Source organism: Pimephales promelas, chromosome 14, assembly GCF_988280905.1.
Source record: "Pimephales promelas chromosome 14, fPimPro1.hap1.1, whole genome shotgun sequence".
Lineage (NCBI taxonomy): Eukaryota > Metazoa > Chordata > Actinopteri > Cypriniformes > Leuciscidae > Pimephales > Pimephales promelas.
In genome coordinates, this window is record NC_142782.1 from 33418191 (window position 1) to 33444028 (window position 25838).

Below are 25838 nucleotides of genomic sequence, written 5' to 3' on the forward strand. Positions count from 1 at the left end.
TCATACAAACTTCTTACAGAATGATGGCCATGTACGATGTAGTTTTCCTACAGCATGGTATTTACACAAGATAAGCTGCAAAGTGGTCCATCTTGCTAAAAATGTCAGAGGTATGTGTGCTAACAAACTGTTTCCCACTAGAGACCAGCGTGATCATATCCTGATGCCATTCCCCATGTTTCTTCCTAATGTCTAAAAACCCCTGCAGTGTCACAGGCGTGTATTTAATCCCGTCAGAAACGTTCTTAAAGACTTTAACATCAACTTCTGAACTTTATCAGAAACCCTGCTTCGACTAAAACCATTTTTAGAAGTGTTTTCTGGTTTCACTTCACACATTTCCAATGCTTCAGAACAACAGAAGAGATGCATGAGATTGCAGAGCCGGTCAAGGAGAGCAGCGGTGCCAAACACTCCTCTGGTGCGGAGGAGGTTTCTGCGCTCATTATTATTGTCAATACTGTTAAAGGCACAGCGCCATGCTCACACACACACTGACCCACTTTAACTAGTGAACAAAAACACACTTTTTATCCTACTCTAGTGTATTTTTAGCCTGTGTTTAGGTTTACCTACTAAATCCAAAAATGCATCTGTCTGTCTTCTTCTGAGTGGCTGTCCACATGATGCCGTTTCTGTGGTTTCTTGGATGGTTCATAGGTGTTTTATAATATTGGTCAAGTGGAAATCTGACAGATTAGAAAAGTAATAATAGGATAAGATTAAAACCAGTTTTATCATTTAAATAAAAATAAAAATGTTAGTTGAAAACTAGAAATGTTGCCTTGGCATTAAACTAAAATAAGTTTAAATTGAAGCACTAAAACTATTATCTAGAAATAAATAATAAATAAAACTATAAATAATTAAAACTATAAATAAAATAAAATGAATGAAATGAAAAATAAAAATATTAGTTGAAAATTAGAAATGTTGCCTTGGCATTAAACTGAAATAAGTTTAAATTGAAGCACTAAAACTATTATTTAGAAATAAATAATAAATAAAACTATAACAAAATAAAATAATATAAAATAAATAAAATGAATTAAATGAAATGAAAAATAAAATAAAAATATTAGTTGACAATTAGAAATGTTGCCTTGCCATTAAACTGAAATACGTTTAAATTGAAGCACTAAAACTATTATCTAGAAATAAATAATAAATAAAACTTTAAAATAAATAAAATAAAACTATAAATAAAATAAAATTAATGAAATAAAAAATAAAAATATTAGTTGAAAATTAGAAATGTTGCCTTGGCATTAAACTGAAATAAGTTTAAATTGAAGCACTAAAACTATTATTTAGAAATAAATAATAAATAAAACTATAAAAATATATATATATAAAATAAATAAAATGAATTAAATGAAATGAAAAATAAAATAAAAATATTAGTTGACAATTAGAAATGTTGCCTTGGCATTAAACTGAAATAAGTTTAAATTGAAGCACTAAAACTCTTATTTAGAAATAAATAATAAATAAAACTATAAATAAATAAAATAATATAAAATAAATAAAATTAATTAAATGAAATGAAAAATAAAATAAAAATATTAGTTGACATTGACAATTAGAAATATTGCCTTGGCATTAAACTGAAATAGGTTTAAATTGAAGCACTAAAACTATTATTTAGAAATAAATAATAAATAAAACCATAAATTAAATAAAATTAAATTAATGAAAAGAAATGAAAGATAAAAATATTAGTTGAAAATTAGAAATGTTGCCTTGGCATTAAACTGAATTCTATTTAAGAATTCTATTGAAGGATTTCCCCGTCAGCCTATAAGTTTTAATGAATAGCCAAGACATCTGAAATTTACTTACTGAATAATAATCCCATAAATTTCAGTATTAAATATAGTTATAGCATTAGTTAACAGTAGTTATAACATGCCACTCTGTGCATTACTGAATAGACACATAAACAACCTAATATAATGTCAGCTCACTATTTTCCAGAGACACAAAATTAGATCACTTAACCTCAAAACTGTTTTGAATATCTAAATCTCACCAATATAGATATTTAGATTAATTGACAAAATTAAGAAGAGCATATCCATTCATAAAATGGATCTATGGTAAAAAGAAAAAAAAAAGTAAGGTGTTTCATTTTTCAGTGATGCACATGCATTTAATTTGCCTTTAATAAACAAAAAAAGTGCATAGGAATACAATATTATTTTATACACTTACTGTACAAAATACAGCTCAAAAATTGAGAAAAATCAAAGCATGTTTAGAGGAGAGAAGCAGTCACTTAGGGGCTGGGATTATAAGAGCTTACGAAAGACGCCGCTCTCCTCTCCGACACTGACAGCAAAGCTTCAACCTTGAGTATAACTACTACCTTAAAGTATGAGCAACAGTAATAGTTTCTCATAAAAACAAGCCCATATGTTTTCATTTGAATAAGCCAATGAAATTCTCATTTCCAAGTTTAGAAGTTCATCTGAGCTCCAGTTACAATTGCAAAGGTGTATGATGGAGGAGAAATGTAATGTAATCTCGAGCCTCAGCACAGAAGAGAATATGGCATGTGTTGAGCTGGAGCGCTGGAGATGCTCACACAGCTTGAGTGTGGGTGGACAGTGAAAGTAGGGCAGAGATGCTCTGAGCTTGATAATAATCAAACACACACAAGGGCCAATGATTCCTAACATCAACGACTGCGGGATCAACAACTTTCTGGATGTCTGAAAACAGATGCATTTGATAATGGTGGACGCTATTAGTTTCTGTATTATTTGTTTGTTTTGTTGTTTGTTTGGTTTTTTTTTTGGGGGGGGGGGGGAAATATATTAAAATAATAATCATTTAATAGCGTGATATATGGGTTGCTTGACATGATAACAACAGTGTGACATGCCTTCATCTAAAACTATTTTAAATGATTTTTCATAAATATAGGTAATATTTTTAACACATCAGACAGTTATAAATATCATACAATACATTCCGCTTTTTATTAACCGGTTTTAATTAAGAGATTATTTGTGTTGAGAGATTATTTTTATTAATTGACTAAATGATGCATATCAAAAGCTTGATGTCATTATATAATATATTTTTTTAAATGAATTAATACCATTAATTGGCAAGGATGCGTTAAATTGATTAAAAGTGACAGTTAGAACATTTAGAAATGTTACAAAAGATTTATATTTTAAATAAATGCTGTTCTTTTGAGCTTTCTAATCATTAGAGTGATTTCTGAACGATCACGTGATCATGTGATCAACACGTGAGTAATGATGCTGAAAATTCAGCTTTGATCAACGGAATAAATTACAATTTACAATATGTATCCAAATAGAAAGCAGTTATTTTAAATAATAATTCACAATATTACTATTTTTACTGAATTTCTGATTTAAAAAAATGCCTTCGTAAGCAGAAGAGGAATCATTTAAAAACATTTAAAAAATCTTACAGATAGTTTGCCGAATTTTTTAACTAAACAGTTACACCTTATTCCGTCATTCTTCATTGCTTTTTTTCAATACTTTTGGTCTGGATCTCCATCTTTTTACCACATTACGACAACAAAAGCATTAGAAATGCAACACACTGGTAAATACCAGTTCACAAGTGGAAAATATCATATTTACGTGAACGCACCATCACTCTTAGGTTAGGAGCTGTCATTTTTCCTTACTAAGAGTAGGTCTGAATAACTTTTAAGAGAAAACTCTTAATGCACTCCTCGTGGAAAGATTCTTTGTGCATACGGCCCCAGATGCTGATTATGGACACCGAAACAGCACCCGCATATTCAGTCTGTACAGGTTAAACTGATGCGGGTCAGATGATGTCACATTTAATGAGTCAAATACAGAGAAAAGCTCATTTGCATACCGCACAGCTGTCCCGCAGGGCATCAAACTTCCGCTGGATTTCGTCCCGATGGGCCTTAAAAAAAAAGAAACAAAATGAGAGTGAAAATTGGCGTGTTTGCGAGAAGTGCACACTCTGCAGTAAAGTGTGTTCGAGCAGAGCGCTGCGAGATGATCTCGAGTGTCATGACAGGTGTGATGTCATGCATGAGAGCGACTGGGTGAGGATGAAACCGCAGAGGAGCGTGGGAAGATGTTTACAGCACAGTGAAGATGAGGAGCACAATGGTACAGAAACACATGATTATTCACTACCATGAGACTAAAGGAGATGAGTGGAGTCGGCAATGTGATGGAATCAAATATTATAGATTATATCAACTGAAGCGAGTTTGAAACTTTAGCTTGTCAAGCTACAAACTACTTGGTTAAATTACAGTCAATACTTCTGTTACTTAACCCTATATTTGATTCACAAACTTCTATGGCCTCTAAATTAGACATCATCAAATCTTCTACATGCCTTCAGTCGTCTGAATAATAATTTAAGATTTTTGTGCAAGTAAAATCTTTTAGTCAAATTGTAAAAATGTCCACCTTCAGCTCGTGGTTCACTTGTTGCTGTGAAGTCTACACTGATTTATATAAAGAAAACATAAGAATAACCTTTATTTTAAGATGAACACTTATTGGAGTGAAGCAACTTCAAACGTGAGTATCAAAGATGATCTGGATTTTGAGGAATTGAATCTCTCAATTATTTATTGCATTATATGCCTTAAAACTACAGAGATTGATCATAAAACTAAGCATTTATATATCATCTTACTAAGACCTATCATTGACAGATATAGAGACGACTGATATTTATATGCATTTTATGTAAGAATCTGCTGTGTTGTTTTCAAAAAAAAATCTCAGTGATTTACATTACAAGCATCAAAATGTCATCTTACTTTTTAAAACTTTATATAAATATCAGCATCTGCACAAAAATACATTTTTTTTTCTCAGTTTGAGCCTCTGAATAAAACTGAGGTGTTTTTCCTCCTGTTCTGTAACGCTCTCCTGTTTGAACTCAAAATGAACAAATCTTGTTCCGAATCAATTCGTTCGTTTTTTGCCGAATGAACCAAATGACTCGGAAAAAGATTTGTTCGTTTTGATGAACAAGTTTGAACAGGAGTGCGTTACAGAACAGAGCAAGGCAAGCGTTTGAGCTTATAAAACTTAAACTTTGTTATTTATTTATAAAACGAGCGATCGTTTCGCTTGATAAGACCCTTATTCATCGTCTGGAATCGTTTAAAGCCCTTTGAACAGTTTGCACTGAAACTGTCTTTTGGACCTTGAACCGTTTGGACCCCATTGAAGTCCATTATATGGAGAAAAATCCTGGAATGTTTTCATCAAAAACCTTAATTTCTTTTCGACTGAAGAAAGAAAGACATGGACATCTTGGATGACATGGGGGTGAGTAAATTATCAGCAAAAGTTTTTTTCAAAAGTGAACTACTCCTTTAACCCTTATGCTGCATTAGGGACATTTTTGGTCTTTTGCAGTTTAATTTCTTTGACCATTTTGGCTGTTTTAATGCAAATGGTATGAAATTTGGCAAAATTGTGACTTTTTGGATACATGTAAAAAATGTGATCCCATTTTGCAAAATATGTATAACACACACTGTGTAGATCAAATAGTAACACTCAGCACCATAAAGACCAAAAATGGCCCATTGAAACCCATTAAAACGTTGTTTAAATCTGAGGCTGTCAGTAATACATGAAACATGATTTTTGCTCAAACATCCTTTCATTTTGAAGCAAAAGCCTTATATTTGCATTATATAGTGTATTCCACCAGATGACGTCACTACATATTTATTCCTTATGGGTGGAAATGCACCTTATTTTAGGCAATAGGCAATGTTTAATAGGTGGCCATTTTTGGTCTCTAACGCGCTAAGTGGGATTTTTTGCAAAGTGGGACTGTGATAATCCAAATCTAAAGTTTTCTCTTTGCATTTAGTTTATTGAAAATAATTGAATTTTTGTGTTTTTTCCTCTTATACAAATCGATGGTTTCGCAAACAAAACTGGTAATTAAAGGGTTAAAATCCTGAAATTGAATACATTTTTGGTAGTTATGATGAGGACTGATGCTGGTTAAAAGATTTAACTTGGTAAAAGTGGAAAATAATAATAATATATAATATTTTAGGCAATGTTTAATATGTGGCCATTTTTGGTCCTTAATGCACTCAACGGTGTTAAAAATCTAATGCAGCACAAGGGTTAAATGATGAGGAAGGAAGGAGATGTTACTCCTGGATGTGAGCCCTCACCCTGAGGACGGTGATCTCCTCCTCGGCCTCTGCAGTCGTCTCCTCCAGCTCGGTCTTGGCCTGATGGAGCTGGATCTCCAGCGCGTGACGGGCCGTCTGCAGGCTGCTGATCTGAGCTTCTCTCTCCTGCAGTGACAGCGTGAGCTCCGACACCTGCCGCTTGATCTCCAGCTTCTGCTCCTCGTGTTCCAGACCCATCTGTGGAGGAACCGAGCAGGACCAGTTACTGAGTGAACCTCCGGAAAACACGTCCAGGGCACATTTCCCTGAGGTAAGTTTGGTTCCCATTGAAGTCCATTATATGGAGAAAATCCTGGAATGTTAATTTCTTTTCGACTGAAGAAAGAAAGACATGGACATCTTGGATGACGGATTTTTCTAGCAATATAAGGAAAGTGCTATTGAACCACCAGTTGTGCCAGCATAGATAATTATGTATGTAAATATGACTTTTAGTGAGGTTTTATTGATGGTTGAAATAGAGAATGGATGAATGAATTAATTGATAGTTGTATTTGAGTGACTAATTATAACATTTTATATTGTATATTTTGTATTGTAATTCACCTGCTCGGGGACTGCAGATGGAAACTAGCTTAAGCTAAATCATCTTTAATTCATGTTTTTTGCACATTGTCCCTGTTGAAATAAATAAATAAAAATAAATGACATGGGGGTGAGTAAATTATCAGCAAAACGTTTTTTTTAAAAGTTAACTACTCCTTTAATGTCAAGTCCTGATTGTATTGTATTGAACTTTTTGAACGCTTTGGGTGTAAGAAAATCGCATTATTAAATAAAATGTATTTTTATTGTGATATTGGGCTGAAATACGGTTCAGAATTCTCCCCGAGTGATAAAATGGTCTCTCACCTCTCTGAGTCTGGCCTCCAGCTCCAGCACTCTGCTCTTGTTAGTCTGTTCCTGTTGAGTCAGCTTCTCCAGATGTTCCTCCAGCTTTGCATTCTGGGCCTCCAGTTTTCCAGCCTGAGATTCCAGATAGAACTTCTGCTGCCTGAGTTCAGAGATCATCTCCTCTTGGGCTTTCCTAAAGATTACAAACAAAACTTCTAGGAAAAATAACTGTGTTCTGAAGATTTGGGCTTGGGCTGATTTTGGGCTTAACTACATTTGGGCCCTTTAAATGTTTGCGCTAGTCAAGTTACTGGTATTTGCACCATTATTTAACATCTTAACCATATTAATGAATCATCTCCAGTGTACATGGTCATGCATGTGGACTCACATGTTTTTCTGCGTGTAAAGGCTGCTGTTGGCTGCCAGTTTGTTGGCCTCGGACAGCTCGGCGATTCTCTGCTCCAGATTGGTCATCTTTGACTCCATGGCATTGATCGTCTACAATGAAACAAGTTAATTGCAACACATCATTTAGAGTACATCCTTGGTTAACAAGTATACTGTACTACACCAAGTGCAACATGTTCCTGGATCAACTTTCCAATCAACCAATCAGATTTGAAGTTTAGGCTTACAACCAGGGCTAGGTGCTTCTATATCAGTGTAACCCTCTGATTTTAGGGATAACTTATGGATAGGGTTAGGTTTAGGGATATGGTTAGGATAACATTTTCAGATAGGAATGTTGCTCCAGGATCAACCAGGAATTTGTCAAAATCAGAACATGCATGCTGGTATAGTATAGTCTTGTCAAAATTACTAGTCAAGTAAAAAACTATTAACAATACCAGCATTTCTAGAGTATTAGTAGTTCTAAGCAGGTTATTATAGTTAACTAAAACTAAAACCAAAAAAAAAAAATCTGTTACTTGGAATAAAACAAATTAAATTTAAATAAAAGTAAAAACTTATTTTAGCTAGATTCCAAAGAAAACCAAAAAAAAATCTTGTAAAAAAAACAGTAAACTACTGGCAGTTTTGGTTGACAGCATCATAGTGTAAAAATACGGTGTGTTACTGTTTTTGAAAATAACATCTTACCGTATTGTCAGCTACAGTATAAAACTTTAATTTAACAGCTATATGCTCTAACACAAAAACAGTAACACACCGTATTGTTACGGTAACCACAGCTTCCAGTGGTTTACCGTTTTTTTTTTTTTTTTTTTTTTACAGTAATTAATGAAATTAAATTAATACAAACTATTTAGACATAATTAGATAGATCTAATAAAAATGACAAAAACATAAAACAACAAAAACTTTTAAAAAATAGAAACGAATTCAAACTATAATATCTCAATGATGCTAAAATAACACTGGCACGAGACCAATTCGATGAATAAGTCTCTGAGTCTTTCAGTTTATTACCAACTTTTCACTTAACCTTTTTAAAGCAAAGTTTAACAGAAAAATATGTGATCGCTACATGCAAACGTTTTAATTTATTATTTACTGTAAGATTACAAACAGGCAGATGGTAAAACGCTGCATTAAATTTATTTAATATCATTTAATTTTATCTGATGGTGTGTTTTTAATGTCTGTCACTCTTGTTTTGTTATCTTTTATAAATTTAGATGTAAAGCACTTTGTGACGTTTGCTCTAGAAATAAAAAAATATATATTTTCAAATATTAAAAACAATACATTTTACTGTTTTTTCTACCAACTACAGACATTTTTTAAAGTATTTTGCGAATGCTTTCATGTAAAGAAAGATTTACTAGAAGGAAAGCGCTCACTTAGAATGACCGTCTTGCATAAGGATCAGTGTTAATGTGTCACACTTTGTCATTCCCCAACTCAAATACACTCAACTCTCAGGAAAAGCAAAATAACGTGTGGTACCGCTGTCTGGTCACTGATCACTTTTCCCCGCTCGCGAGCCTCCTCCTCAAAAGCGCTCTGCTTGGACTCCAGCAATTCCTTTTCAGCCAAATCAGCCTTCATCTGAGTCTCTAACACCTACAAAACACACAGCACTGGGTTATTACTGTACGCCTGACAAATGAACAGAGACTATCTTCAAAATGAGGCCTTTAAAAGCTTAATCTGAATCCAAAGACAAACATGAGTCAGTTTTGAATTTAATAACGCGCTCTAAAGCTGGAGTATTAGTCCTGTGCAAACGCCACGATGGAGGTAAACCGCTCTGTTGACTCTGTGAAACATCACTCATATTTGTCAGTGTGTGGGGCCGACCTTGATCTTGTCTTCGTAAAGCCTTTCCTTCTGTTCCAGGTGTGCTTCCATTCGCTGAGCTGTTGCCTGCGTGTCACGCAAGTTCTCTTCCAGTTCCTGTGAACAGACAGACAACAGAGGAGCATTTTATTGCTCACGAGTCTCATTATGATTCATCTACTGTGAGCATTGCCTTGTCTAAAATGTTTCTCCTAAAAGAAGAAATAAAAAGAAAAGTGGGAGAGTCCAAGTAATCTTGGTCAATGCTGATGCGTAGGAAAACCAATAGATGCTTTTTAAATTGTTAACAACGGGTCTACAGCAGTGTTTTTTTTTTTTGTATTACTATCATAGCATTTATTAAAATTTTCAATTAGCATTTATTTTATATTTTTAGTAATTTTGTTATTTTAATTTTTATTACATAACTTAAAATAATATAAAATATTTCCCATTTTAGTAATTTTGTTACGTGTTTGTCATTTTTATTTTATTTAAAATATATATAGAGTATATGTATAGTTTAGCTGTAATTTAATTGTATTTCAGTTTAAGTAGGCTAATTTTAGTACTTTAACGTGTTTATTTCAGTTTAAGTCGTTTTAGTACTTAAACTTATTTCAGTTTTTTAAGCTGATATTTTCCTTTTTTATATATATATTCTTTATTTTCGTTATTTTTCCACAAGCAAGAAAACAAAAACAACAAAAAAGGAACAAAACGTCAACAAAACACAATCAAAACAGTCAAAATATAAATAAATAAATAAATTAAGCTGATATTTTCCATGTAATTTTTACGTTTTTATTCATATTTATTTTCAAGATTAGATGGACAAAGTAGCATATGCTTTTATGTAACAGTGCATGACATGAAATAATAGTCAGAATCTATTTTTATTTTAATTGAACAATTTATTGAACCTTTGCAAAAAAAAAAAAAATTATTTTTGCTATTTTGTAGTACTTATTTATTTCAGTTGAAGTTTTTCCATCTAATATTCATATTTTTATTATGTCAGCTTTATTTCAATGAATGAAAACGATATAAAAATAGTTTTAGTAACTGGTTTCCAGATGAACTTAAAATGTGGCATTTCATTTCTAAGCCCTATTTAATCGGGACTAAATCAATAATGCACAGTATCAATCATCAGGTTTAAAACACATCGTCATTGTGACACACATGATCATGGCCAAAGACTGAGAATGATCCACTCCTGCAATCTGTCACTTTTGGAGCCATGACAGGGCCAGAGAGCATGCTGGGAGCTGAGGAAAAGCAGCAGTGTAACTGCCAGGCTAAGCAGGTTAAAGAAAAACGAATAAAGGCAGAAAGTGTGTGTTTAACGCAACCGCGAGTGTTTGAGGAGGTGTATCGCGCGTGACTAATGAGTGTTGCGCGTCTTAATTAAGTAGCTTTGCTGCAAGCACGACACCTCCATCTCATCGACATGTGGCGTCCTAATCGCTCCAGTGTTTACCTGTTTGTTTGTGTGTGTGTTTTAGATACAGTATGTGTAAATCAGCAGGAGTTCAGCACTCGCTCGAGTCTCAGTCTTACCATGATTTTATCGGCCATCTGTTGGATCTGCTGTGACTTGGTCTGAATGTCTTCTTTCAGTTTAGTTTCTCTCCGTTCCACAATCTCCAGTCTCTTCACCTGGTTCTCCAGGGTTTTCCTGCCATCCTGTTTCATCCATCCAAAGAAAAAAAACCCAATAATAAATATCTCATATTGATGATTGCCATGTGAGCATGGCAGCTCATACTGAAAAAAAGTGCTATGTGTGAAAACAACTAAATGAATTGGTCAAAAACATTACTTGGCATCACCGAATTAACATAAATACATTAAGTTCAAGTTGCATTAACAAAATCACATTTAATAGTTACAGTAGATCAGAATTTGGTCGTTTAGATATTAACAATATTTAGTTCCATTGATAAAATGGAAATTTACATCAAAATATTGAGGCTAAACATCAGCAACAATGGATTGCAATGGGTGAATTGAGTTTTTATATTTTTGCATTCCAAAGCGACAAGGATTGCATTCAAGATCTACATTATTTTTTTTTTCATCCCTGAAAATGTTTGTTTGTATGTTTGTTAGCGCCATGCCATCTTCTGTGGCTATTGTCAAATATGTATGGACCTATATCTGATTTTTAAAATCTATTTTTGCTAAAAACTCTAAAGGCCCGTTGTTCACACCAATGATGAAAACAGGTGAAACTCGAACATTAGAATATCTTGCAAAAGTTATAATTTTGATGATTATGGGTTACAGCTTATGAAAACCCCAAATTCCAAATCTCAGAAAATTAGAATATAATATTAACTCAATTAAAAAAAAAGGATTGAAATGTCAAAGTATAATCATACATATGTATAAAGTTATATATACTAAATATATTAGTTTCACCTTTTAATTTGAATGACTGAAATACATGAACTTTTGCACAATATACTTATTCTTCGAGTTTCACCTGTATAGTTAAACTATAGTGATGACGATTGTTCAATCATTTAAAATATAAAAGAATAGCAGAGTTCATACCACAACTATATCGTAGGAATTACTTTCACGATATGGAAGCTTGTTTCCGCCACTGAATAAAAAAAATAATAATAATGGCGACTTTTTATCTTGCAATTGCGACATATAAAGTCACATTTCTGAGAAATAAAGTCGCAAATGCGAGAAAAAAGACAGAATTGAGTCTTTTTATCTCACAATTTTGACTTTTTTTTCTCACAATTGCGAGTTTACATCTCACAGTTCTGACTTTAACACATAATTGTGAGTTTATATCTCGAAATTCTGACATCTTTTCTCAGAATTGTGAGATAGAAACTCGCAATTGCGACTTATATGCGACTTAGGCCAACTCTAAGGAAAAATATACTAACTTTTTCCCCTCAGAATAGTTCAGATCTCACAATTCTGACTTTATAACACACTATTTCAACTTTATATCAATCAATTCTGACTTAATATCTCGCAATTGAGACTTTATATCACACAATTCTGACTTTATATCTCGCAATTTTGACTTTATCTCGCAATTCTGACTTTATATCTCGCAATTCTGACTTTATAACCTGCGATTGCGACTTTATATCACGCAATTCTGACTTTATAACCTGCAATTGCGACTTTATATCTCACAATTCTGACTTTATATTGCGAAATTCTGAGAAATAAAGTCATAATTACGAGATGTAAACTTGCAATTCTGAGAAAAAAAGTCAGAATTGTGAGATAAAAAGTCGCAATTACCTTTTTCATTTTTCATTCTGTGGTGGAAACAAGCTTCCATATCAGGACGATTATTTTCCAGCTGATGAATGATAAAAACATTGACAGCCAATCAGAATCCATCTTGCTTTAAAGAGCTAGAGCATTTCAAGACGACAAACTCATGCTTAGCATAAAAAGAATGATATTATCCACTGGTGTGAACACTTCTCACTCTTGGTGTAAACGGGACTTAAAACTGTATTTGGTTTGAGTTTGTTAAGTAAATAAAACGTTTCTCTGAGGGTTAAAAACTAATAACTCATGCAACAGGGATAAATGTTGTTGGATGAATTTCTTCACTAAGTATTAAAGACTCGTGTGTCATTCTGGAAGGGACTATTCAGCAACTGGTATAAATAATCTGGTCCCATCGATTTAAAAAAATTATAGAAACTTCTCCCAACTTTGGGACTGAGTTTGTTCATGGTTTATAGATCTCATTTGTTATGAATATAGGAATTTATTAAGGGTTTTAGATCCATATTAGGGGGTATTGTGCAACTGTGAATCAAACCCATAACCTACTAGCATCACTCTCTGATATTTGACCTACAGGTATTGTTTCCTACTCATCCTCTCAGTGTAATAAAAACAAAGTTGAATCTAATCCAGTGATAATCATGATATTTGAAGATGGTGAAAACGAGGTGGCGGGAGTTGCTGTGACCTCAGTCTCTCGCAGGCGTCTGCGCAGGCTGTCGGTGGAGTCCTCTTTAGTCTGCAGACGCTCCAGGTCTCGCTCCAGACGCTCTTTAGCATGACGTACGTTCTGCAGGAGATCCGTGGCTTCGGTGCTCGCCTTCACGGCCTGGAAGACAAGGAAGATGCCAGGTCAAACGTGTTCTAAAAAAGCTACAGTAAAAACATTTAGGTTAACTTAATATTAGTGCTGTCAAACTAAAATATTTAATCGCGATTAATCGCATTAATGTCATAGTTAACTCGCGATTAATCGGACATTTTTCTCTATTCTAAATGTCTCTTGATTTCTTTTTGTTACATTATTTTTTTCTCATTTTAATGCTCTTATCACTATGGAAAAGTGGAAAAATTATTATTGAAAATAACATTGGAATAGTGTTCAATTTCACACTAACATATACGTATATAAATAATCTCTCACACAATGTAACACTGTCTATCAATAAAAGGGTGAGAGAAATACTGACGAGGCCCTAATATTGGCGAGGGGGCGGAGAATTCGCATAATCTCAGTGTGTGTGTGTTTGCTTGATGGCAATCATCAAGTGGTGTTTCAGACTGGACGTGCTGCGATGATGATCGCTCAGTTCACAACGACAAAACACAGATCACTTGATCTTGTCAATGGGACAATATGGCAACTTTTTAAAAGTAAACTTTCCATTCAGAATTTTAGGGCATCCATTTCGGCGTCTCGCGCTCGTCATCCACTCAAAACGTAACGTTACTATTTGGCCGGCTCGCAAGCCGAAACGAGTGTGTGCGGCACAAAATGTCCTCGCGCAGCGCTCTGAAACCCCTTCATTTCAATGGATTGCGCCGAGCGAAGACGTTTTGTTGCTTCTTCGACCAAAGCGCAAGCGGATCTAGACCGTAAACAAAACAAAAGGCACGCCGCAAACACACGTTTCGGCTTGCGAGCCGGCTTTGAGTGGATGACGAGCGGGAGACGCTGAAATGGATCAGGACGCATGCCGCCGCGTCCTGTTGCAAGAGCATGTGAGAACTACAAAGTTTGCTAGGACAAAAAGACCGTTAATCGCGCGATAAAACAACCAACGCCGTTAAAATAGGTTTTAATGCCGTTAATAACGCGTTAAACTGACAGCCCTACTTAATATTAATCAGAAAATAGGAAAGAATGGTTGACCATACCATATACCTGAATATTAATTTAAAACAAACCAAACAAATGTTTCAGATCTTCAAGCAGGGCTGAATTTATAAATACATGTTCAAGGTACCTTGGCAAGCTTCTCCTGGAGTTCTTCCGTCTTTGCTTGTTGCTCTGCATTGGTCTGAGACATTTACAAAAAAAAGAAGCTTAAATACAAAAACAGCTGCATTAGCAATTTGATAAAAAAAAAGCATGAATTTCAGGGCCAGACTGGTTAATTCTGGTTCGTGCTATATTGTTGGTTACACTAGTAACAAATCAAATACTGTATGTTGGTCTTCTCAACAGTTTGTCTGCAAAAGTTAACTGGAAATAATGAGTTGTTATTGGTGATGTGGGACTAGATGTACCTTCTGTAATTTGGTCAGAAGCTCCTCCATCTCAGCTTTGCCTTGTTCTTTAGCCTAAAAAACAGAAGAATATACACTGATCAAACTTCGTCTGGCGTGCATCAGCTGTTTTGAACTTGAACAAACCTTCTGAATCTTCTGCTGGTATTCCACAGCCTTCCTCTTGAGCTCCTCGCTGGTCTGACGAGACTCTTTCAGCTCAGATTCGTACAGGTCACTGCGACGGCGGGCAGCGGACAGGTTCTCTTCCAGCTGACGAATAGACACTCGCATTTCCTCCAGCTGAGCGTGGTACTCCTGCAGGGTCATTAATGGTTAAAATAGCACTTTAGTTTCTCTGTGTCCATGTCTATCAGAAAGAACAGAAACAATGCGTCTATTATTTAGCACACACTCTTAAAAAATAAAGGAGATTTTCTCTGAACCATTTTTCGGTTCCCCAAAGATCCTTTCAGGCATCACCATTTTTTCTTAATGTGAAGAACATTTTGATAATCTAATGAACCGTTTGCCACTATAAAAAACCTGACACTGAAATTGAGCAAAGATATGCAATTTGGTGCAGATGCTCAGGGCTGGATTAAGAGTTCAGAGGGCCTACCCCTCTTAAGCAGGCCAAATGTATGTTTTGGACATTTTAATACGACATTTACAGTTTTACTGACTTAACTTTGTTGAACTATTCTGGAGTAAAGTTCATAAATGGTTGTTCTTTCCTATAGGAATATGTAAAAGTATGTTGGGTGGACCCTTAATTTAGCATTTACAGTTTTACTGATTTACTGTTCCTCTAGGGGGGTTCGGGGGGTTTTACATTTTATGGTTAAATGCATCAATCTCGTGCTCTCTGAGAGATCAAAATTAAGAGCTTCAAGCCATGAACTGCTCGTTGAACAAAGAAAACGCATTGATTTGTACCAGGACAATAAACAGGGCTCAAACATCTTTTAAGTTGAGTCTCAGTCTACATTACATTATCAATGGTGTTTCAGGATCCCAAACAATTATTATAATAATGTAATAATGATTTATATAATTATTCCTATGACGTAAAATCCATAAAGCTTATAAATGTACTATATAAATGAAAATTAATATTTCAAAGTCTGCATTACACTAATATAGGAAAATTAAAATACTTTTGTCCTTATTTCTTCACTTGCAAGAAATAAACCCTTTAGCTTGTATTTAGGAGAAAACACCAGATGACCATCCTGATCGCGTGAGCAAAGTGCACTCTTTTCTTTAATTCACCCAGCACTAACAGGATGCCTATTCTTAAAGTCTTGTGCTCTTTTATAAAGGCAAAAATCCATATCATGTTTTCGATTTTAGTTTGTTGGCAAAATATAACGCTAGAGACTAGTGATGGGCGATACTGCAAATTTCTGTATCGATCCGATACCAAGTGAATTCAGGGCCAGTATCGCCGATATCGATACCGGTACTTTTTTCTTGTTAAATCTGAACACGTTTCCATGACTACTAGGCCTAAATAGCTATTTTGTGATTTGTGCTCTCAGCTCCCCTTTAATTAGTCAGTGACTTTTACAAAACAGTCACTTAATTTTACAATATTACAATTTCACAATTTAACATAGGCTATCTGTTTTCTATGCCATAGTAAACTGCAATTTATGCATCGTTACTCCAGTCATGATGATAATTCATTTTAATATGCTGATTTGCTACTCAGGAAACATTTCTTATTATTATTATCAATGTTGAAAACTGTTTCATATTTTGTTGGAAACCATGATACATTTTATGCAGAATTATTTGATGAACAAAGTTGAAAGAACAGCATTTATATGAAGTAGATTTTTTTTAACAGTGTAAAACCCTTGACTTTCACTTTTGATCAATTTAATGCATCGATCCTCGTTGAATAACAATGTTAATTTCATAAAAAAGATCTTACTGACATCAACATTTTAAACCGTTATGTACAGTTTTGGTTTGTTTATTGCGAAATAACTCGATTGTTTCTCTGTCATCTAAGCAAGGCTTCGTTTCCCAAACACACTGGGCCTGTGAGCTCAGCGAAGCACCAGCATCGAACGCTCTCTGTGATTGATTGGTTTCGTCTTGTATACAGATGACTAGCAGGAAAGGTTCTATCCTACACAATTACCCGCTAACATTCGCTTATTTTTCCACTTAGAAGCTTATTTTCCGGACTGATTCGCATGCTAAATTAATAAAAAAAATTACTGGTTAAAAAAATACACATTTGGATCGATATTTTTTAGGGGTGTCACGATTCTCCAAATCCTCGATTCGATTAAGTTATCGATTCTAAGGTCACGATTCAATTCGATTCTCGATTTAAAAAAAAAAAATGTAAAAAATGTAAAGCGCAGATTGCTATGCAATTTTTAGACTACACATTTATGCATTATGCAATATAAATTTGTTCACAATGTACACTACACCATTGCCAAATTTAAAATATAACAAAAACAAGTAACATAACTTAATAGTATAACATTTAAAGCCCCTGAAATGACTAGAAAAAAAGTTTAGTTAATTTTGATGAACGAGATTGAACAATAGAGTCAGTAAAACGATCTGAACTTTCCATCATGGACGCGACATGGGGCGTGGCAGTATCGACGATACCATTTTTTATTTCGATTCCGATACCATTGAATTAATTTCGATCAATTTCGATTTAATATCGAAATCGTGACACCCCTAATATTTTTATGTGAGGATCGATACTTCAGGATCGATCCGCCCATCACTACTAGAGACCTATGTTAGGTTATACATTTTACATCTCATATGTGCTGGGAAAAGGGAGAAGAGACTTCGGCAAAAGGCGGATTCGAACTTGCGTCGAGCGCAACAAAACCTGATTCACGCGCTTTGCGCGCTACGACCTACGCCACTGCAGCTGTGACGTGACTGGCGCCTTTTTTCATAAAAGACAGGCACTTAGTGCAAACATACGTTCCGTTTTATCAAACAGTCCCTCGCGGCCTCGAAACACTACCGGCCCACCGGGGAAACTCCCGACTCTCCCGATTGCCACTGGTGTCCAGGGCCCCTTAGATGTCGTGGGCCCCTGGGCAAGTTGCCCAGTTGCCCTAATGATTAATCCGGCCCTGCAGATGCTGATATTTTTATTGCCAATAAGTAAGATGAAATTCAGAAAAAGGAAAAGAAATTTAACAAAGGATTGCAGTCAAGTACTACGTTAACAGTTTTGAGCAAAATGGTAATTTTGAACTGTAATCAAATAAAACAGGCGAATTAGAGGACCTTGTGAGAACATGAGGCAGAGAGGAGATGAAATCAGTCTGAGTAACCGACCATGTGATCACAGAGAGAGACCAGCACATGAAAAGCGGAGCGGAGAAGTGGATCCATAAGTGTGCTGAGTGGGTGAAAGGGCAGAGAGTGGGCGAATGCAGTGAGTGTGCCAGTCCGAGACCGATCGGCTCTGGCCGTTTCATCAGCCATTAGCTACAGGTCACAAACCACATGCCTTACGAAGCCATAATCGCCTAACGAGATGTCTTACGGTATTTTACGATAAATGGAAGCCTTGAGCTAACTTGAGGGGAAAAGGAAATCCGGCATGACAAGCATAGAGGATACAATCAGTAACTGCCTCTGTTTATTAAACATTGTAAAGGATGTTAAACCATGGGGAAGGGACGTTTCACAATTCTAATATAGAAAGGGGGTTAATGTAACGTAGGCCAGTAATAGCTGTGTGTAAACCTCACTCCCCTGGTCTCAAGTATGGCAGACCAAACCTATAAAAATTAATAAATTAACATATTGGATTCATAGCCTCCACAAAATAGTGACTTGTGAATGTACAACAGCACGAATTAACAAGGCTAAACCCAGTACCTATGTTTTTCTTCAAAACTTTTGGATTATATAAAGGAATGATTGTATAAAGATTTCTTATTTTATTTTGCTTTATATATATATATATATATATATATATATATATATACATGTATATATATATAATTTTTTTTCTTATGTTATGTTCTGTCATACTGTACATTTCTTGATGTGTCTGTTGTTCCCCCTTCCCTGTCTTTCATTTTTTTTTTTGTAGATGTTTGTTTTATCTTTGTTTCTAAAGACAATAAAGAGTTGATCACAAAAAAATTAATAAATTAATATGGGAAGAAATGTAAAAAACAAAACAAAAATAAAGACTATTTATACTTTCATTTCCCTATTTATGTATAATTGTATATTTTCCCACATTTATTTATTTTTATATATATATATATTTATTCATGCTTTTGTTTCAATCTAACTGAATTCATTCCGATTGGTGAATCTGAATGTAGTGTTTACATGAACGCTAAACAAGTGATCGGTTGATGTGCGTTTTAACATTGCTAAGAAAATTCTCGCTCCTCCGTGAGAGATACGAGACCGGTGCGTCTCACGGGTGTCGCTCATCACTAATCACGCCACCGGCCACGCGCCGGTGCATGCATTTATTTATTTCCACTTTTATTTATGCATACATGCATTTACATCTACATTTATTTATTTATAGATTTATTTAAACATTTATTGCCATGTATGCTAATGAGGGGGCGTGTTTTACCTCAGACATAGCAATCGAGCTAAGAGTGTGGTCATGTGGTCCAACGGCCACAAAAGAAGCCTACTCTCCGCCTACAGTATGCGTGAACATTATGGGAAGCGCACTAGACAGACGGGTTTAAAACTTTGTTGGCAGGAGGAGACCCAAGTTTAGTTTGAAGATGAAAAATGTACCAAGCACAATTTTCTCTCAACATTTCTGGTCTTGCGGCTGTCAGAGCAGAAACGAAAGCTGCTGCTCTCCAAGTGTTTCTCTGTTTCACTCCATCAAGTGGACTAAATTAGTGGAGTTTTATAGGAAATAGTGAATGAGGGTTTGGGGGTGATTTCGGACACAGGTTTGAGGGGACAAATTAAGTAAAAAAGAAAGAAATCATTTAATTCTTATACCTTTAATAGTCTGAAAAGTCCATTCAGTTACAGTTGCAAATAAGAATATTAACCCAGGGTTTTTTTATGGTCAATGTGCTAAATAATCCAGGATTGCGTTTACCCTGGGCTAAAATAATGACCCAGGGTTAACCATTTCAAGTTAAAAGCCCTTAAGACCAACTATTAACTTTGCTGTTGTCACTTATATTTGTACAATGCATGTAACAAAAGCAATAAGGCACTTGAGGCTGTGCTATATTGTGAATGTGGAGAGGAAAAGCCGCCAAGTGCACAAAAACAGATATAGAAGAGCATGTTTGGGATTTTTTCTTTATATTATCATAATGAAGATTATAATTATTCACCAGAAACAACAGAAAAGAGGTGCTTGACATTTTGTGAAATTGCCTCCCAAATGAAATTCATAATATTAAAAAAATCAGCTCAGAGTGAGTCAACACAATCTCCTTCTGTCAGTCCTCTATGCTAATGTGACTGCTTAATTATCAATAGTGAGCTAATTGCACAAATTGTGACTATACCATTTTGTGCTGGAATCAAAACATATGCATTAGTTGCAAGCACTAAAAAAGATCCATCCATCACAAAGAAAAATTACAAATGAGATCTCCTGAATAACTCAATTGTCCAATCAGATTAAATGGAAAGCTTTTGATTAAAACTCACGCTTTTCTAATTTTTCTTTGTAAATGTTTATATTTTCAACAATTCAGAATTACAGCACTTTAGATATCATTAATCGGGCATTGAAAATCACCACATACTCTCACATGCGTCTCTTCAAGAGTTTAACAACAGACATCTTGACAATGTCTTAAAATTTGGCTCATTAACGTCGATTTATTTTCAAGAGAAAAATCCGAGACGAGGTTTATACCTTGAAGAAAAATACAATAGAATAAGAGTTTAGTTTAAGATGAACTAGAATTGAAATGAGTTCAACTTGAATAATCGCTTTAATTCATGACTCCAAGAAAAGGAATGCTGTAAATAAACATTATAAGTTTTTTTAGACTGTATTTACATTATTCAAAGCAATGAGTAAGTCCACTAAATGCCAAAAAACTAAAAGCAGAAATAAATCTGTCAGCCATTAAAACTTCCATCTGAACTGGAAATCACCCTTTAAAAGCAGCTCTCTGAAATGACAGCTTAATGGGCCGGTTCCCTCTGAGCTTAACAAACCAAAGGAACTTAGTATATTCATGAAACTGAAAAAAAAAAAAAAAACCTTTCTGTGCCACTTTATTTTTTATTCTATGTATTTTTTAAGCACGAGAGAGCCTAAAAGTCATTTCGCCCCCATAGGTGTTTAAAAACACTCTTCAATAAAAAAAAAACTTAACCAAAACCAGATGTTAAATTATTAAGATGAATCACAAAATTACAAACTTTGTTTAAAAGCTAAAAAATAACTACTACCAGGAACTACTACTATTCCAAGAATTGCCAATGCTCAAATCAAATCAGGCAAAACTATACATGCCATCAGTATAAGATGGGCTGTAAATACAGTCTGAATTAGTGGTGGGGATTTTTAAGTGAATCATTCTTACAAGTTACATTCTGCAAGTGACGGTCTTTAAGAGAGAGTCAAGAGAGAATCATTCACTCAACTGATTCGTTCAAATGTGACGATTCATTAAGGAATGACAAGTAACTTTTTAAGAGGGAGTATTCGAATGATTCACTCAGCTGATTCATTCAAACATACAGATTTATTAAAGAACGACACAAGTAACTATTTTTAAGAGAGATTCATTAAATAAATCATTCACTCAACTGATTCGTTCAAACGTACCAAATCATTAAGAAATGACAAGTGACTTTTTAAGAGGGAGTATTCGAATCATTCACTCAACTGATTTGTTCAAAAGTACCGACTCATTAAGGAATGACAAGTGACTTTTTAAGAGGGAGTATTCGAATCATTTACTCAACTGATTCATATAAACATACAGATTTATTAAAGAACGACACAAATGACTGTCTTCAAGAGAGAGTCATTTGAATCATTCACTCAACTGATTCGTTGAAAAGTACCGACTCATTAAGGAATGACAAGTGACTTTTTAAGAGGGAGTATTCGAATCATTCACTCAACTGATTCATATAAACATACAGATTTATTAAAGAACGACACAAATGACTGTCTTCAAGAGAGAGTCATTTGAATCATTCACTCAACTGATTCGTTGAAAAGTACCGACTCATTAAGGAATGACAAGTGATTTTTTAAGAGGGAGTATTCGAATCATTCACTCAACTGATTTGTTCAAAAGTACCGACTCATTAAGGAATGACAAGTGATTTTTTAAGAGGGAGTATTCGAATCATTCACTCAACTGATTCATTTAAACAAAGATTTATTAAAGAAGAACACAAGTGACAGTTTTTAAGAGAGATTCATTTAATAAATCATTCACGCAACTGATTCGTTCAAACCTACTGATTAATTTAGGAATGACCAGTCACTTTTTAAGAGGGAGTATTCGAATCATTCACTCAACTGATTTATTTAAACAAAGATTTATTAAAGAAGAACACAAGTGACAGTTTTTAAGAGAGATTCATTTAATAAATCATTCACGCAACTGATTCGTTCAAACCTACTGATTCATTTAGGAATGACCAGTCACTTTTTAAGAGGGAGTATTCGAATCATTCACTCAACTGATTCGTTCAAACATGCAGATAAAAGAAACACAATGCTCAGAGAAAAGGCAGTTGTTCCTGCTTTGACTTTATTTGGAAATATTTTGTTGCCAGAGTAACTGTAAATATTATGTCTAAAACGTATGCTATTTAGCTATTTAAATGTTTTTACATTGCAAGTTCACATATGTTTCAACAATTTAAGTCCATAAACAGACTGAGTTACACATTAATAATGCATACTGAAAACAGGACATTTAGACTATGCGGCAGAGTTTGAAAGCATCAAACTAGTAGCAAAGTCCTGCAGAGCCGAACTAACAGTTTGATCAAATCTATAGGATAAAACGAGAAGTGAACACTTCATTTAAAGTCTGATTGCTGCTAATTCGAGACCTTTGCCAGCATGTCACGATTTCCACTGCATCTGCAACATCCTTCACTGCTAGGTACCATTTTTGTCTCCATGGCAACCGCAGTGCGATGGAGTCTGGCTCTGGGGGAGACGTGCGAGAAGCGGCAGAAAGCAGGCTGTTTTTCTATCATGTTCTTACCGTCACATCTCATTCTTCAGTCCTACATCACTTTACTCATGGCTATAAGTGCCAATCGCCATTTCAGATAGTGTTTCAGAACCCGAGACGGACAGAGTTCATTTGTAGCATCAGCAGGGCTCAAACAAGCAGAAGTAAATATAATATAATAATAAAATAATCTGAGAAATCTGAGAATGATTCCCCCCTGTGTTAAACAAATTCTCCAATATAGACATTTAGAAATGAACCACGATGCACACACAAAAACTTTCAATAAACCTCTCTGGTTATGTCAATGAGACATAAGACTTAACATTCAGACACACACATAGAAACCAGATCTAAAATCGAACACCTCCACACTCTATATAATATTGCATCTCTTATTTCTCCATGCATCCAGTACAGCAGCATGCAGGAGTCATTTGAAGCTTTACATTTAATTTACAAACGACATTTTTATAGTCATTTTTAAAACTAAACAAAAAACTGTTTTGTTTGTAATGTGTGTTTGTGTTATGCTTCTGACATTTACAGCGATTGCAAGTCTAAAACTCTCCAAAAACAAGTCGATAATACTTTACAATGAGTTCCCAGCATTTAACATTAGATAATGCATTAACTAAAATTGTAAATGTTAGCTTAAAAAATATTTACTGCAGGGACGGTGCATATTAATAAGCATTTCTGTCAAAATGCCAGAGTTTTTCATGTTTTCCCATTTTTCATCTGCAGTCCCTTTAATTAGGACCATTAATTAATATTAACAAATACACCTTTTAAATTTTTAATAGCAAATGTTGAAACTAACTTTAAGATTAATACATGCTTTAGAAGTAGGTTGACACGCATTTCACATTTCAATTCAATTTCGATTCACAAGCTTGAATTTGATGCAATTCTGATTCAATTCGACTCAAAAATCTATCGAGTCATTTGGTTGATTCAACGAACGAAATGAATCAAAAAAAGAGAGTCAGGAACAGGAGAGTCATGAACGTGCATCACAGAACAGAGCAAGGCGAGCGTTTGTGCTTATAAAACGTAAACTTTTTTATTTATTTTAAATGAGCGCTCGTTTCGCTAGATAAGACCCTTATTCATTGTCTGGTGTCATTTAAAGCCCTTTGAAGCTGCACTGAAACTCTCATTTGGACTTTGAACTGTTTGGACCCCATTGAAGTCCATTATATGGAATGTTTTCATCAAAAACCTTAATTTCTTTTCGACTGAAGAAAGAAAGACGTGGACATCTTGGATGACATGGGGGTGAGTAAATTATCAGCAAAAGTTTTTTTTTAAAGTGAACTACTCCTTTAACTGAAGATACACCCATAATTCATCAGCTGAAATGAAAATGTGCATCAAATCCGAACCTGTTCTTTGATTTCCTGCAGTTTGTTGCTCTGTTCCCGTATATCGTGCAGCAGCTGCAGAGCTTTATCATCCTCCTGCGACACCTCCATGCGGGCCTGCTCCAAACTGCGCTTCAAACTCTGAAATGCACACACAAACACAAATGAATTAGTGCAATTCAGAACACGGCACATTTCCACATCTGGACAATATACCCACACTGCACTCTGTGATGTAGGTGGCCAGGTCTTGTTCTAAAATGGTCCTCTGGGTTTCTGAAGCCTGAAGCTCCACGTCTTTCTGCTGCAAAACTGACTCCAGGTCCGACATCTTGCGCTGCACTTTTGAAATCTCCTGTTCCATCTTCCAAAACAACAAGGACAATATGCACACGCCTGAGGGATTGAATTATCCATAAAATAAAATAAGACTTCACTGTGCAGTGCTGCAGACGTACCTTTATATATGATTGTCCTCGCTTCCTCTAGCAGTCTGAAAGCTTCGGCTCTAAAGGTCTTGTTCTCGGTGAGATGGTAAAGCTGAAAGACGAGGTCTGAATAAACTAGAAGAAATAAAAAAGGGAGAAGGTGAGAAAAGCAACAAGAAACCATATTTGCACTTTAATAATACCAAAACAAATAACTGAAACTTCTGCTCGTATAGTAAACTAAACAAAAAAAAAAAGCTTGTATAAGCTCTAATAAAGCCAGGAGATTTTTAAATTGATTAAACTCTTCTGCACAAACCTCAGAAGCAGTACAAACAATAAATAATTAAACACTGCAATTATAATATTGCACATGATTTGATTCCAAAAACAGAGAACTAAAGGCAAATCAGAGTAAGAGGGAAATATTATGCCAGGACACATTTCATTTCCACTTATTTTATCATCAAACTAGATCATCAAACTGCACAATTTTAGGAATCATTAATATACACTCACCAAAAGGATCATTAGGAACACCTGTTCAATTTCTCTTTAATGCAATAATCTAAATCAACCAATCACATGGCAGTTGCTTCAATGCATTTAGGGGTGTGGTCCTGGTCAAGACAATCTCCTGAACTCCAAACTGAATGTCAGGAAAAGGTGATTTCAGCAATTTTGAGCGTGGCATGGTTGTTGGTGTCTGAGTATTTCACAATCTGCTCAGTTACTGGGATTTTCACACACAACCATTTCTAGGGTTTATAAAGAATGGAGTGAAAAGGGAACAACATCCAGTGTGCGGCAGTCCTGTGGGCGGAAATGCCTTGTTAATGCGAGAGGTCAGAGGAGAATGGGCCAATAGAAGAGCAACTTTGACTGAAATAACCACTCGTTGCAACCGAGGTATGCAGCAAAGACACAACACACACAACCTTGAGGCGGATGGGCTACAACAGCAGAAGACCCCACCGGGTACCACTCATCTCCACTACAAATAGGAAAAAGAGGCGACAATTTGCAAGAGCTCACCAAAAAGACT

The 25838-nt window shown here is 35.0% G+C and overlaps 1 protein-coding gene across 7 annotated transcripts in view; it reads right to left on the reverse strand.

The window, feature by feature from the left end:
- The window catches only part of citb (citron rho-interacting serine/threonine kinase b), a 62605-nt gene that overhangs the window by 30081 nt on the left and 6686 nt on the right, over positions 1-25838 (reverse strand). For 6 of the 7 annotated variants that reach the window (XM_039687077.2, XM_039687075.2, XM_039687074.2 and 3 more), the window contains exons 2-15: positions 24824-24928; positions 24586-24729; positions 24387-24506; positions 14963-15133; positions 14837-14890; positions 14554-14607; positions 13275-13415; positions 10865-10990; positions 9323-9418; positions 8969-9085; positions 7446-7555; positions 7073-7247; positions 6200-6397; positions 3877-3930 (exon numbers count right to left, since the gene is read on the reverse strand). In XM_039687077.2, the coding sequence (XP_039543011.1) occupies positions 3877-3930; positions 6200-6397; positions 7073-7247; positions 7446-7555; positions 8969-9085; positions 9323-9418; positions 10865-10990; positions 13275-13415; positions 14554-14607; positions 14837-14890; positions 14963-15133; positions 24387-24506; positions 24586-24729 (1560 nt within the window). In that variant the 5' untranslated portion in view covers positions 24824-24928. The remainder of the gene's footprint in view (positions 1-3876; positions 3931-6199; positions 6398-7072; positions 7248-7445; positions 7556-8968; positions 9086-9322; positions 9419-10864; positions 10991-13274; positions 13416-14553; positions 14608-14836; positions 14891-14962; positions 15134-24386; positions 24507-24585; positions 24730-24823; positions 24929-25838) is intronic. The other variant, XM_089119877.1, reaches the window with a different exon arrangement.